Source organism: Talaromyces marneffei, chromosome 1, assembly GCF_009556855.1.
Source record: "Talaromyces marneffei chromosome 1, complete sequence".
Classification (NCBI taxonomy): Eukaryota; Fungi; Ascomycota; class Eurotiomycetes; order Eurotiales; family Trichocomaceae; genus Talaromyces; species Talaromyces marneffei.
The window spans coordinates 4,215,883-4,228,549 of NC_072348.1; the positions used below are offsets into that span (position 1 = coordinate 4,215,883).

The 12,667-nt window shown below is 46.9% G+C and overlaps 6 protein-coding genes across 6 annotated transcripts; 2 read left to right on the forward strand and 4 right to left on the reverse strand.

Annotated features, from left to right (window-relative positions):
• Nucleotides 1–384: 384 nt before the first annotated feature.
• EYB26_001551 (uncharacterized protein) lies at nt 385–1,501 on the forward strand (the record flags this gene model as incomplete). Its single annotated transcript, XM_054260861.1, has 2 exons — nt 385–599; nt 655–1,501. 2 exons carry the CDS (start codon nt 385–387, stop codon nt 1,499–1,501), a joined length of 1,062 nt encoding a protein of 353 aa, XP_054116836.1.
• A 244-nt stretch (nt 1,502–1,745) lies between these two features.
• On the reverse strand, nt 1,746–2,820 carry EYB26_001552 (uncharacterized protein; the record flags this gene model as incomplete). Its single annotated transcript, XM_054260862.1, has 2 exons — nt 1,746–2,482; nt 2,547–2,820. 2 exons carry the CDS (start codon nt 2,818–2,820, stop codon nt 1,746–1,748), a joined length of 1,011 nt encoding a protein of 336 aa, XP_054116837.1.
• Nucleotides 2,821–3,244: 424 nt separating this feature from the next.
• EYB26_001553 (uncharacterized protein) lies at nt 3,245–6,119 on the forward strand (the record flags this gene model as incomplete). Its single annotated transcript, XM_054260863.1, has 3 exons — nt 3,245–3,701; nt 3,760–5,983; nt 6,035–6,119. The coding sequence occupies 3 exons, from the start codon at nt 3,245–3,247 to the stop codon at nt 6,117–6,119; spliced, it is 2,766 nt and encodes a 921-aa protein (XP_054116838.1).
• A 341-nt stretch (nt 6,120–6,460) lies between these two features.
• EYB26_001554 (uncharacterized protein) lies at nt 6,461–7,341 on the reverse strand (the record flags this gene model as incomplete). Its single annotated transcript, XM_054260864.1, has 3 exons — nt 6,461–6,833; nt 6,904–7,194; nt 7,301–7,341. 3 exons carry the CDS (start codon nt 7,339–7,341, stop codon nt 6,461–6,463), a joined length of 705 nt encoding a protein of 234 aa, XP_054116839.1.
• Nucleotides 7,342–7,798: 457 nt separating this feature from the next.
• Nucleotides 7,799–9,223, reverse strand: EYB26_001555 (uncharacterized protein; the record flags this gene model as incomplete). Its single annotated transcript, XM_054260865.1, has 3 exons — nt 7,799–8,862; nt 8,933–9,077; nt 9,161–9,223. 3 exons carry the CDS (start codon nt 9,221–9,223, stop codon nt 7,799–7,801), a joined length of 1,272 nt encoding a protein of 423 aa, XP_054116840.1.
• Nucleotides 9,224–9,649: 426 nt separating this feature from the next.
• On the reverse strand, nt 9,650–12,635 carry EYB26_001556 (uncharacterized protein; the record flags this gene model as incomplete). Its single annotated transcript, XM_054260866.1, has 5 exons — nt 9,650–9,676; nt 9,732–12,050; nt 12,100–12,264; nt 12,323–12,387; nt 12,485–12,635. 5 exons carry the CDS (start codon nt 12,633–12,635, stop codon nt 9,650–9,652), a joined length of 2,727 nt encoding a protein of 908 aa, XP_054116841.1.
• Between the last annotated feature and the right edge of the window lie 32 nt (nt 12,636–12,667).

Below are 12,667 nucleotides of genomic sequence, written 5' to 3' on the forward strand. Positions count from 1 at the left end.
TCCACTACCTATATTTTGGCGTTGCTCTCTACTAATAAGTTCATATCTTACTATTCCCTAGAGCACAATCCCAGTTATCTAGTTAGCCAAGTTGTAGACATAAATGAGCTGCAGCAGCGTACCCAAGTAGAAAACGAAACTATCGTAGAGGATGTTTATTTAGTGGAGCGGAAATGCGCCGGATGATGAATGATGATCTGCACCGGCAAAGCGGATCAAAGCCGCACCAGCTCAGACCAATCAGAAGCACTACGGAGCTTACGTAAACCAAATCTGGAGATCTGCCCCTCCACAGCCAGAGATAATTTCCAGATGGGCCTTAGCTTTAGCTGCGATCACAACAGCTTCAAAAGATCTTGCACCTTCTCCCTGCAGTCTCTCATTATGACAGATCAACCTCAGAGTCTCAAAGAGCTACTACAAACGGCAAAGGCCCAGAAACAATCAATAGAGTACAGTGCCGAGCCCAACAGCGATGCCTACCGACAGGAAGTGTCCGCGACCATCGACAAGCTACAAGAATGCCAGAGGTTGATCAGTCAGCTATCACTATTCAGTTCAAACGAAGGTTTAGAGGATATCTCAACCTCTAACTTACAGTATGACCTTCTGAAAAATACCCGATTACCTCCGACTACTAACAATCGCCGAAAGGTTCTTAACAGTCGATTATCTCTTAGCTGAAGTTGTTCAGCGTACCTTGTCGACCGATCGAGAATCCGTACTGCGCCGCGCCCAGGGCGAATATGAAAAATTCCTGACCCGGCTTGACGATTATAGACTGCTATCAGACCACAATAGAAAACTCTTCGAACAATACACCGAAAACCCAGCGCGATTTTCACTCGCCTCAAAGAACGATGCCGCCAACAGACGGGAAGTCAAGGTCGCACGGTTCCGGGAAGAAAAGGAGCTCAAACAAAAATTAGAGTACTTGACACAGAATGAGAGCCGACTCCAAAACGAGGATGAAGCGACGAGGAAATTATATTTGGCCGAAATCAACTTTTACACACATCAGACTTTTCAATCCCTCGATATGATTGCGCAAGAATTGGACATGCTATCTCAGATGCACAATGCCCCTCCCGTCTCAGCTCTGCAAAGCGACCCAAGAAGTCGAGAGGCGACGGACAAAAATAGCTATTCTGAAAGACTGGACGGTCCACTTAGTCAGCTTCTCAAGGGCGGTCGCTCTGGTCCACTGCTCAGTAAATCTGGAAAGCCTTTACAACCTTTTACACTGACGAATAAACGTACCGAGCTGCAACAGGGAGTTTTTAGATCAGGGCATAATCTACCTACAATGAGCATTGATGAATATTTGGAAGAGGAACGAAGGCGTGGTGGTATTCTAGAAGGAGGAACAAATAATGAGGTGCCAGAACCTGACGAAGATGATTTGGACAAAGCCGATGAAGAGACGATGAAGGCACGCGCTTGGGACGAGTTCAAGGAAGATAATCCGAGAGGCTCGGGAAATACTCTGAATAGGGGTTGAATAGGGGTTGTCTCTTGTCTCTTGCTGGCGAGGGACAAATATATGCATTCTGGCTTCTTCTTGAAACGTCACAAATATTCATAGAGGAGATGGTGTCTATATATTTTCGTGGTTCGAGGCTAGTCCGACGACTTCATACCACTTTTATCCGTGTTGGCTGCTGAAATAAATCTATGTACCAAGGAGATGCCAGCGTCTCCAAAAGAATTAACATGATAGTTGTAACAAAATCACAAATTCTCAATCACGAAGTAACCTTGTTTGCTTTAATCTCCTCAAGAATAGGACCAGCACCATTCGTCACTAGCTCCTGAGCCAATTCCAATCCAAATGTCTCGGCCGCCACGGGACTTTCAATGACTTTCTCGAGTTCAGCAGTAGAATGGCGTGTACCATCCACACTCACAATGATAGATCGGACATGTAATTTAGTCGTTCCATCCGCATCTTCGACCCATTCTGATTCCACGCCGAGCGGCGCACTGCATCCACCTTCTATAGATCTGAGCAAGCTGCGCTCAGTCAGAACTTCCTTGAATGTCTTTTGATCTCCGACATTGTTGAGCATGTCCAGAACGAGAGCATCATCCGAACGGATCTCAATACCAATCGCACCTTGACCAACGGCATATAAAAGACTACCACTTTTTGAGTCGAGATATTGAGTGATTCTACCCCCCATCCCAGTCCGTAATAATCCGGCTGCTGCTAGAATAATGCACGTAAAAGGACCGTCTTCTGCGTCCAATTTCGCCAATCGGGTCTCAATGTTACCGCGAACGCTCTGCACTTTTAGGTGTGGGAATTTCATCGCCAATTGAGCCGTGCGGCGGATTGATGAGGTGCCGACCACGGAACCGGCAGGGAGTTCGGAAAGAGAGGTATAAGGGAGACCAGGCTTGACTATGAGAACGTCTCTTGGGTCTTCGCGAGGGAGAACGCCTCCTAGGGCACAGGTGGGGGGTAAAATAGTAGGGACATCTAATCGTCACAGAGCATGTCAGTGCCATCACCACCTAAAGATATAAAACATTTAAGCGCATACCCTTTAGAGAGTGAACGATAAAATCTATCTGGCCGCCAATCAATAATTCCTCCAACTCTTCTGTCCACAGATTCTTGGATGTCATGTCCTTGAACGCAGTGATCTTGTCGCGATCACCGGCGGTGTCTTTGGTTTCAATATTAAAATCATATTGCGGATACTTCTTCTTCAGTGCTTCCACAACCAGGTCAGTCTGAGCAAGCGCAAGCTTTGACTTGCGAGTGCCGATTTTGAAGCATTTCCTCTCCGAGGAGGCAAGCAGGGGAGACGACATAGTGGGATGACCTGTCAAACTCACTACAAGCGTACGTTGGGGCTGTGTGATAAGAGAAACAAAAAAGGTAGACCAGAGATCGATTAATAGGCAGATATCATCAAGCTCTGGATAGTGTTGCAATCAATGTCGACAGAAGTTGGTTTCCAATCACGGGACCAGTCCATCACATCCCTCAGTTCCATATTTTTCAGGCCGCGTTCAGGTGCTTCCAGGCCGTTCTGTCGTCTGATAAGATAAGGTGACGTCCCGGCGTCGCCAAGCTAAGCCTCGGCTTCGGCTCCATGTTCCTTCCACGAGTCCATGACTCCATGTGCCGTTCCATGTCTTTCATCTCATCACATCCACTTCTGTATCTACAACAATCTCGTCCATCTCTTTCTATCACCAGACTGGTTGAGTCTACAAACACATCATTCCCAAGATGGGATCGACCAACGGCAAGACCACAAAGTTACCGCTCGTGCCCCTAGCCAAGGATACCGTCCTCTTGCCAGGCGTCACTCTGCGCATCTCGCTGAATAATCGCCCCGATGTCGCCAACCTACTTTCATCGCTCGTGAACCGCAGTCGGAGAGATAACAGCCCCATTACCATTGCGTGCGTCCCCCTTGCATCTCCTCGATTGAGCAAGGATGGCCTGCAGCTTATAGAGAACGGAACGGAACCGGACAATCAGGAAGAAGAGAGCGTTGATGCCGGTCAGGCACGCAAAGAAGATCTTTTCAAGTATGGCGCACTTGCAAAGGTTGTTGGGGTCCAACGTCGTGTTTATTCGGAACCATATCTACTCGTTGAGGGTATTAGACGGCTATCTGTTGTCAAGGTCCTCAAAGAGCGGCCTTTTTTCGAAGCCGAGGTGTTGCTACACGATGAGATTGGTAAGAAACGCATTCACTTTTCTGTATTGAGAATTGTACTAATAGAATGTTGCAACAGCTCCTAGTCCCAAGGATACCGAGACGGTCGAATCTTTCCAACGCCTGAAGCAACTTGCCCGTGAGCTTCTGACTTTATTAAGACTCACATCGCTCTTCCCATCGAACCCTACAAGTATCTCGCCCACCGTTGCCCGTCGATTTGAAATCTTTATTTCTCGAAGAGAGTATGCGCAGGCAGGTAGCTTGGCGGATTTCATGGCTGATATTGTCGAGTCGAGTCTCGAAGAGAAGCTGCAGGTCTTAGCAGCATTCGATATCAAGGACCGATTGGAACGAGTTATCGAACTTCTTAATAGACAAGTGCAAGGAATCAAAAGCAATGTCAAAATCACTTCAATTACGACCACAAGCAATAACTCGCCTATCGATATTTCACAACTGGACCCGAGATTGGCTCGCCGCGCTATGGCTGGCCTCAATGGATTCTCCCCCAATGGTTCTAATGGTGGAAATGAAGACGAAAAGGAACCAAATGAGGTTGATGAACTTGAACAACGTCTGAATGAAGCACAACTGAACCCAGAAGCTCGCAAGGTCGCCGATCGGGAGCTGAAACGATTGCGCAAGATGAACCCAGTCAATGCAGAGTATGGAGTTTGCCGAAACTACCTCGAGAATATAGCGGAGATTCCTTGGCTGAAGACGACGGAAGATAAACTTGGAAGTGATGCTTTACAACGAGCTAGGAAACAGCTCGATGACGATCACTATGGGCTAGAAAAGATAAAGAAGCGTTTGCTAGAATACCTTGCTGTCCTCAAATTGAAACAGTCTGTCAATGTTGAGATTGAGCGCCAGATTGCCCAGGTATCAGAACAGCTTACTGCTTCCGACAAGGAAACCGAGAAAGAAAAAGATGCCGAAATTACTACCCTCTCTCAGCCGGAAAAGGAAGTTCTCGAGACCAAGCTCCATATCTTAAAGTCGAAGCGTACCGTCGATAAATCACCCATTCTTCTGCTGGTTGGACCACCGGGAACTGGTAAAACTAGCTTGGCCAAGTCCGTAGCTACATCCCTGGGACGCAAATTCCATCGTATATCCCTCGGTGGTGTACGGGATGAAGCCGAGATCAGGGGTCATCGTCGCACTTATGTTGCGGCCATGCCTGGTCTGATCGTCAATGGCTTGAAGAAAGTGGGTGTTGCGAATCCTGTGTTCCTCCTTGATGAGATTGACAAGGTTGGTGGATCAAATTTCCACGGCGACCCATCGGCTGCGATGCTTGAAGTCTTGGACCCGGAACAGAATCATAGCTTCTCCGACCATTATATCAACATTCCTATCGACTTGAGCAAGGTTCTTTTTATTGCTACCGCGAACTCATTGGATACCATCCCAGCGCCTTTGCTCGATCGTATGGAGACGATTCAACTTTCGGGTTATACAACAGTAGAGAAACGACATATTGCTCGACGGCATCTTCTTCCTAAGCAGATCAGGACCAATGGTCTATCTGACAATGAGGTATCCTTATCAGACGAGGTCCTCGAGAAGGTCATCACCGCGTATACCCGTGAGTCGGGTGTCCGTAACTTGGAACGCGAGATAGGTTCAGTGTGTCGCTACAAGGCTGTGCAATATGCCGATTCAAAGGAGACGAACAATATGGAATCCTACAATCCACGTGTATCCATAGAGGACCTTGAAGATATCCTTGGAATCGAACGGTTTGATGAGGAGATTGCCGAGACCTCCTCTCGTCCAGGTATTGTTACTGGTCTGGTAGCATACTCTACCGGTGGCCAAGGCAGTATCCTGTTCATTGAAGTTGCAGACATGCCCGGAAACGGGCGTGTACAGCTCACTGGAAAGCTGGGAGATGTCCTCAAGGAGTCTGTCGAGGTAGCGTTGACTTGGGTCAAAGCCCATTCATTCGACTTGGGTCTCTCGCACGACCCCAACGAAGACATTATGAAAAACAGGAGTCTCCACGTTCACTGCCCCTCTGGTGCTATTCCTAAGGATGGGCCATCTGCTGGTTTGGCTCATACCATTGCCCTCGTTTCTCTTTTCTCAGGCAAGTCGGTGCCTCCTCAAATTGCGATGACTGGAGAGATCTCTCTTCGTGGCCGGGTGCTGCCGGTGGGCGGTATCAAAGAGAAACTTATTGGTGCCATGCGTGCAGGAGTGAAAATGGTGTTGTTGCCGTTCACTAATCGCAAGGACGTCAAAGATGTACCGCAAGAGGTTCAGGACGGTCTCGAGATTGTCTATGTCAAGTATGTCTCCCTTTCTGATCTTTTTGTCAATACACTAACGTATTTCGATAGGCATATTTGGGAAGCTCTCCGCATTGTTTGGCCACAGGCTCATTTCCCTGGCCAGCAGCTCAACATGTTCGAGAGCCACCTATAATTTCTCTCGTCTTTCGAATCGTTCTTGATTGCTTCAGTTAGCGCCATTCATTATTTCGGCGTATAGGGTACTTTTAATCATAAGTCAGGGACTTGTCTCCTATGAGAAATCAAAGTGTAGGCATGATCTCTGACCACAGTCTAAATTCTCGTTTTTTGTTTATACATTTTTGATTCTGTATTTTGAGCAAGCAAACAAATTTGTGTCCTGTACCTTCAAGATATATATACTACAAGAGAATTTTGGAAATAAAAGAACGAAATGCGATATTGTACACGATTGCAAGAGTAGTACATGTAAACTCCACTTCTAGACATACATCACCAACAACCCTAGGAATCCTAGGGCTTTTTAGGATGTTCTGGCGACGTGCTATCCACCGACGAAGAGGAAGACATCTCATCTAACGAGTCCAAAGCCTCTTCCTTCGTCTCTTTCGTCTCTTTCATCTCTCGTGTCTCTTCTTTTGTCTCCTTTGCCGACACCTCCTTCGGCTTTTCTGCATGCAACTTGGCCAATGCCGGCCGATCATATTTCAAGCCCAATGCCTGCCACGTCGGTTTCCAGGTCTGTTTTCCTTCCAGGAATACTTTAGCTTGGTTCTCGAAGGTCTCGGCTTCGTCCTTTACGGGTTTTGCGGCCGCGGAAGGTTGAGAGGCTTCTTGGTATGCTTGGCTGTGTTCGCGAAGGCGGTAGAATTGGTCTGGTTGCCAGCTGTATATCATAAAAATCGTCTATTAGCATTTAAATTCCGCTGATTCTCTGAAAGTGAAAGGGGCCATACGCAGATTTATCCTCCGGAGCCTCAGGCCAGACAAACGGCTCCCTCATCTCAATTGTCATCTTCTTCTTTGACTTTGGTCGTCGCAACGGTCCATGTCCAAATCCTCCATCTCGTCGTTCGCGTGTAACCTTTTGCTGCTCCACGACGCTTCGTATGCTTATAATATCGACGTTGTATAGTTGTTTCATGTACTCGCGCATGTCGAGCTTGTTGAATTCGAGGGGGACGTAGAATGTGGCATATCGTGGGGGGAGGAAGGGGGTACGGATGAGTGTTACGACGAACTCGGGTCTGAAAGTAATTTAGTCAGTTACGTTTCCTTCCTGTCGAAGGTTATGTGGTTTTCCTTGGATTGAGAAGGAGAGGAGCTGCGGCCGGTATTTTGTCAAGCACGTACAGGAAGATGGGTTTTTTGGCGAGTCTTCGCACTCTCGTCATTTTGCCGTCAATGGTATATGAAGACCGATTAAACCAAGAAGTACCGAAGCAATTGACTTATTCAAACTGGTGATGCTAGTGGTGATTGTACGGATCTTGAATTCTGAGCAGAGGCGTGATGAGATTAAAGATTTGTCGGGTTCGACATCTTGATAAAATTGCGCTTTTGGCCGCATCGCACGCCGTAAATTATTTTATCATCAAAATGATACCGACTCAAGCTCAGTTACCTAGTTATCTTTACAGTGTTCTTGTTAGACTGCTGTTCGTTTGATTTTCTCCTTTCTTTGATTCTCACCAAGATTGCATTTTGTCATGTGAATTAAATCCTATGCTATGATTTGCGAGTTTGTTCTCAATCTTCATCTATAAATGTTTATGCAAACAGGGAAGAAAAATTGAACTTTAGTTCTATATTCAAATTGTATCAACAGTATTGTTTGACGTATCAAGATTATCAACCGGAATCGGACACTTTCAGATCCGCTATCCTCTGCGAATTTGATTCTATATCACGATCGGTCGAGTCTACGTGTTGGTCTTTACTATCGCCAACGCTTTCTTCCTCCTCTTCCCCCTCGTCTCCCTCTTCGCCTTCCTCTGAATCGTCATCCTCATCATAATCATTTTCGTTGTCGTCATCAAGATCACTTCGTTCTGCAGTGCCACCATCGCCATCAACCCCCACATCCTTCATATACTTCTCCAACTCGCGCGCCATCTTCCTCGAAAATCCAGACGCTTCAACCTCAACATCCAACCTCTTCCCTGGATTCTTCCGTAGCTGCTTCATCGCATCCTTGAAGAAAGGACCGGGATCATCACTTGTAAACCCATATCGCCGCTTGAAATATCTCTTTATACAATTCACATCACGATCAAAATACATCTCTGCATTGACATGATCGACAGACACCATTTGTGGAAAATCGATGAGTATTGGTACCAGCCGGATATCCTCATCACTGGGTTCTGCATTCTCTGCGGCTTTCCCCTTTCCATTGGTAATCGGCTCTTCTTTGATCAAGATGTTGAACTCGTTGAAATCACCGTGAATCAATCCGTAACGTGCAAGTTCGACTATCATAGCCATCAACTCCGCATATAGGACAGCAGGGTTTCCGACCTTGGCAATCTGTCGTAGAGGAAAAGCATCGATTAAACTCATCACAATAGTATGTCGATTTTGCGCAATAGGCTCTGGGACCGGGAACCCATTCTCCCTGAGAGCCTTCATAAATGTAAACTCCTTGATAGCGGCTAGTCGCGACATGTACATCCATGACCCGGTGCTGCGATTGCGAAGATAATCTCGATTCGTCTTGACGGTTCGAAAAGAGATACGACCGAGACGGTGGATTTTGAGAATGCGTTGTGACCCGTCGGAAGCGGCGACGACGATGATGTCTGATTCTTTTCCAACTCCGACTTGGTTTCCGACCGAGTATATGCTTTTTTGCTTTTGATGGGTGTTGAGGGCTAAGTAATCAAGACCGCCGTAGGTTAATCGGTATCCATCGTCTATAGTTCAGCCCAAAAAGATCAGTTTATGTTCCTGTAATGTAATTTGATGAGGAGGTTCAAGACGTACACTTAGCATTCTTCACCTTCGCAATGAGGTTCGTTTTTGCCAAATTCGAAATACTTCTGTGAACACCACTGCCGCCCCTCAAACCAGACAATTGAACTATCAACGGCGTAGGAACCACTTCATGATTGCGACTTCCGGCCTCGACCTATGCATTACGCCTTGTTAAAACTGTCAAACTGAATTCAACGCGACAAATCGATAAAACACTGAGCGGAAGGAAGAGCATACAGCTGCGAGGACTCGGAAGTCTTCTGCGGTGAAATACCGCATGGCTTTTGCGTCGAGCTTCATGATGAATACAATGACAGATATAAAATGTCACAGAATATAAAGCTTGAATAAATAAACACTAAAAGTGTATTGCCAAGGACCTTGGTTGCTTGAAAAAAAGTTGGACAGTTGACGCTCCCCGCAATTAGAAAAAAAGTTCGTAGCCCTAAGCCCTAACTTTCTACCCAATTGGGCACCGTCATTGAAAGACCAAGAAACGTACTCAAGATTATTTAGACTATGGGTTACTTCGCTTTTTGACATAGACGTATCTTAAAGCTGAGTCTATTTAATTGCAGATATTTCACAGCATTTAGCCCGCATGGGCGGAAGCATCTACTTAACATGATGATGTTCTTGTTTGACCTTTCGCACTGGCTAGGCACATACTGGCCATATAAAGTGATTCCAAATTCCAAACCGGAGAAAATAGTATACCGCACATCATTAGGTCGAGGCTTCCCACTCGGGGTTCTATCGTTTTAAGTTAGCCATGTGTCTGTGAGTTAAAATCAGAATTAGGACTTACCTTGCGCAAAATCACTAAACCTTCAAGTGTGCTACTGAGAGGAATATACTGTTCATCTTCAAGCTCCGCCCTCTCACCGTAACTGAGAAGGACTGGTGTGCTCTGTGTTTGCCATCCGGTGATGGTCTTTGGTCGACCAGCTTGGCCGACAACGTCTACAGCCTGACCGACACGCACATTCACAGTCAGAGGCTGCAAGTCTTCGTCAAGTGTAATGAGGAAGCGGGGATGCATTGCTGTGATGAGGAAATAGAGAAGGTAGTGGTGCTCAGCGAGGATGAATTGCTTTGCATCAATCATGGCGACCAAGACGGTAAGGAGGCCTGCAGCAGCTACTCGAGAAAGCACTTGGCGATCTGTATGGAATGGGTTGACGGAGACTGTACCCTTACCCATGTGCAACAGGCCTTGGGCAATTCGGACCATGAATAGTGAGTTCTGATCACGGTGGTAATAGCTGGCAAGCTGGCGCAACAGTTGCGCCAAACGAGCATTGTTAGTACCAGCGCCAGTCAAACCCATGGCAAAGATGGCGTTAATAGCGACATCATTGTCGTTGTCGTGACTGTATCGCGACAAGGTGTCGTAAACTTTCATCTGTGGGTTGCTGGGGCTGATAAGTCCCATTGCAAGTGGCACAGCCTTGCGGATGTTGCTTGCACCGTAATGCATCAAGTGTCCGAATTGTCGTAGAATCATGTCCGAGCCAACATCTTCTCCCATAGCAATGAGAGACAGACCCAGAACAGCATACGACTGAACGAGCTCATCGCCTTTGTTTTCTTCCTTATCTTCAATAAATTCATTGCATGTATGAAGAAGTTCCTGGATCTTCAAGACAGTGCCAGTGCCAGCCCACGCGCAGACGGAAGCCAGTACAGCTGTGGGCTTAGCCATGGGATGGTCAACAGCCTTAAGAATATCTAGGATAACATCAACCTCTTCTTGTCGTCCGAAGTAGAGTAAAGCCAATCCCAGTGCCATGAATCTTGTCCATTTGTCCTTGAGTTGTTTTTGTCGTTCCTCATCCATCAATGTGTAAGCAATTGCTTCCGAGACTTGGTGATTAGATGAGCCAACAAAGATAAAACCGAGAGCAACAGCAGCCATAGCTGAGAGTTGCATGTCTAGAGAAACATCTTCCACAATGGGAAGGAGGACATCCAAAAGCTCTTCTTTGTTGGAACCGGCATAAGACAGACCGAGACCCATGATAGCTGCCACGCGCATAGGAATGCTTTTGTTTTCGATGTTGTCGGGGTCGCTGAGGAGAGCCATTGCAGGATCAGAGTCAAGACGGACTCCGGAGTTGAGAATACCAATAGCAAGCAGAGCGCCAGCCTTGATTTGGTCTTCCTGAGCATATGTGAATTTGTCGATTTTGTCTAAACCGCCTTCCACATCTCTGTGTAGAAGCATACCGAGAGAAGCTGTGGTTGAAAGCATTCCATCGTCCTTTGTCTTCCACACCCAAGATCCCTTGTCACCCTCAACCAACATCATCTTGTCACTTCCGTACCCAGCGTTAGCGAACGAATTCACGAATGCGCTAGCCAAGTTATGCCGTGCGGAATCAACATTCGTCAAGCCTGCACCTCTGCTACTTTCCAAGTGAGTTTTGTATATATCTTCCGGCATCTTGGGGTCGAGAATATTCAACTCCTTAGCCAGGGCCTTGAAATGTGTAGGGATTTGAGTGTTGTTGAGACATTCCGCCAACTCTTGGTCTTCCTCGTCATCGCCAGATAGGTCGAACCAAATCTGCTGCCGAGCAACCAAGAAAGCCATCTGTTTCTTCAAAGCTTTATCTTCAGTAGCAGCAAAATCGGCCCTGATAAGATCAAGATCATTGAGACGGATAGCGATAACAATCGCCTGTGCCAACTTGTTGTATCGAACATAGATCTCGTGCGCTGTGCGGAGAAATTGCTGGTCTTCAGGATATGTGAGGAGGTTGACCATGCTGACCATGTAGAGACAGACTCTTTGGTAGGTGTTTTCATCCACAAACTTGGAGATCTCCTCGATCATCTCGAGCTCGCTGAGTAAATCGACGGCGTCGGCTTCGGCGTTGTGTGATAGGAAGTAGGGGACAAGAGACAAAGTCAGTTCGGTGAGATCACCAAAATCCCTGTCCTCTGCTAATCGGTTTTGATATTCTTGTCCAATCTCTAGCGCAAGGTGTCGAACGTATTCGTGGCCCCATGAGGCTAGATCCTCGGCCGGAGACTTGGAAAGAAGGCGATATTTGAGTGTTTCAAGCTTGTCCTCCACACCGTAGGTCATTCCGAGGACGGACAACGTATCTGCGAGGGAGTCCTACGAAGTATGAGCAAGTTTCCTACTAATTCCCAGTATTGGAGCCTACCTTTTCTGGCCCTGCTGGCCATCTCTCGTAAACTTCCGTGAGCTCGTCATAGTGCGGTCGGAGGAACTTCAAGGGCTTCGGAACAGCCGTCATCGACGATGTAGATGTTTTTATAAAGTTCTTGATGGCATCTAGGGCGGGGCGATACAGGGATGTGTCGGGCTCCTGTTATTGATTGAAAATTAGCGACTGTGATAGCTACTAGAGCTTGACAGACAAGTACCTTGAGTCGCTCCACCAGCATCTCAAGCTCATTCTTGAGATTTTGATCTTCTTCATTAAGTTCCTCTGTCGGTAAAATAGTGGTTAGCACGCACTGTCCATGATGAAGCAACCGAGGATGCGAAATTGAAATGGACAAGAATCGGTTGATTTGTCACCGTACCTTCTTGTAGCTCATCATTCTTGTCCTCCTTCTTTCCAGCCTTGGTTTTATCATCCTTTGCATCTTTTTTCTGTCCGTTTAGCTCGTGAACATCGTCGACTTTGCCTTTTCCCTTGTCAGCAGCTGCTGACCGCTGGCCGTCTTTCGCCATGGAGCCTCGGCGGCTAGCTTCAACGATGGTAT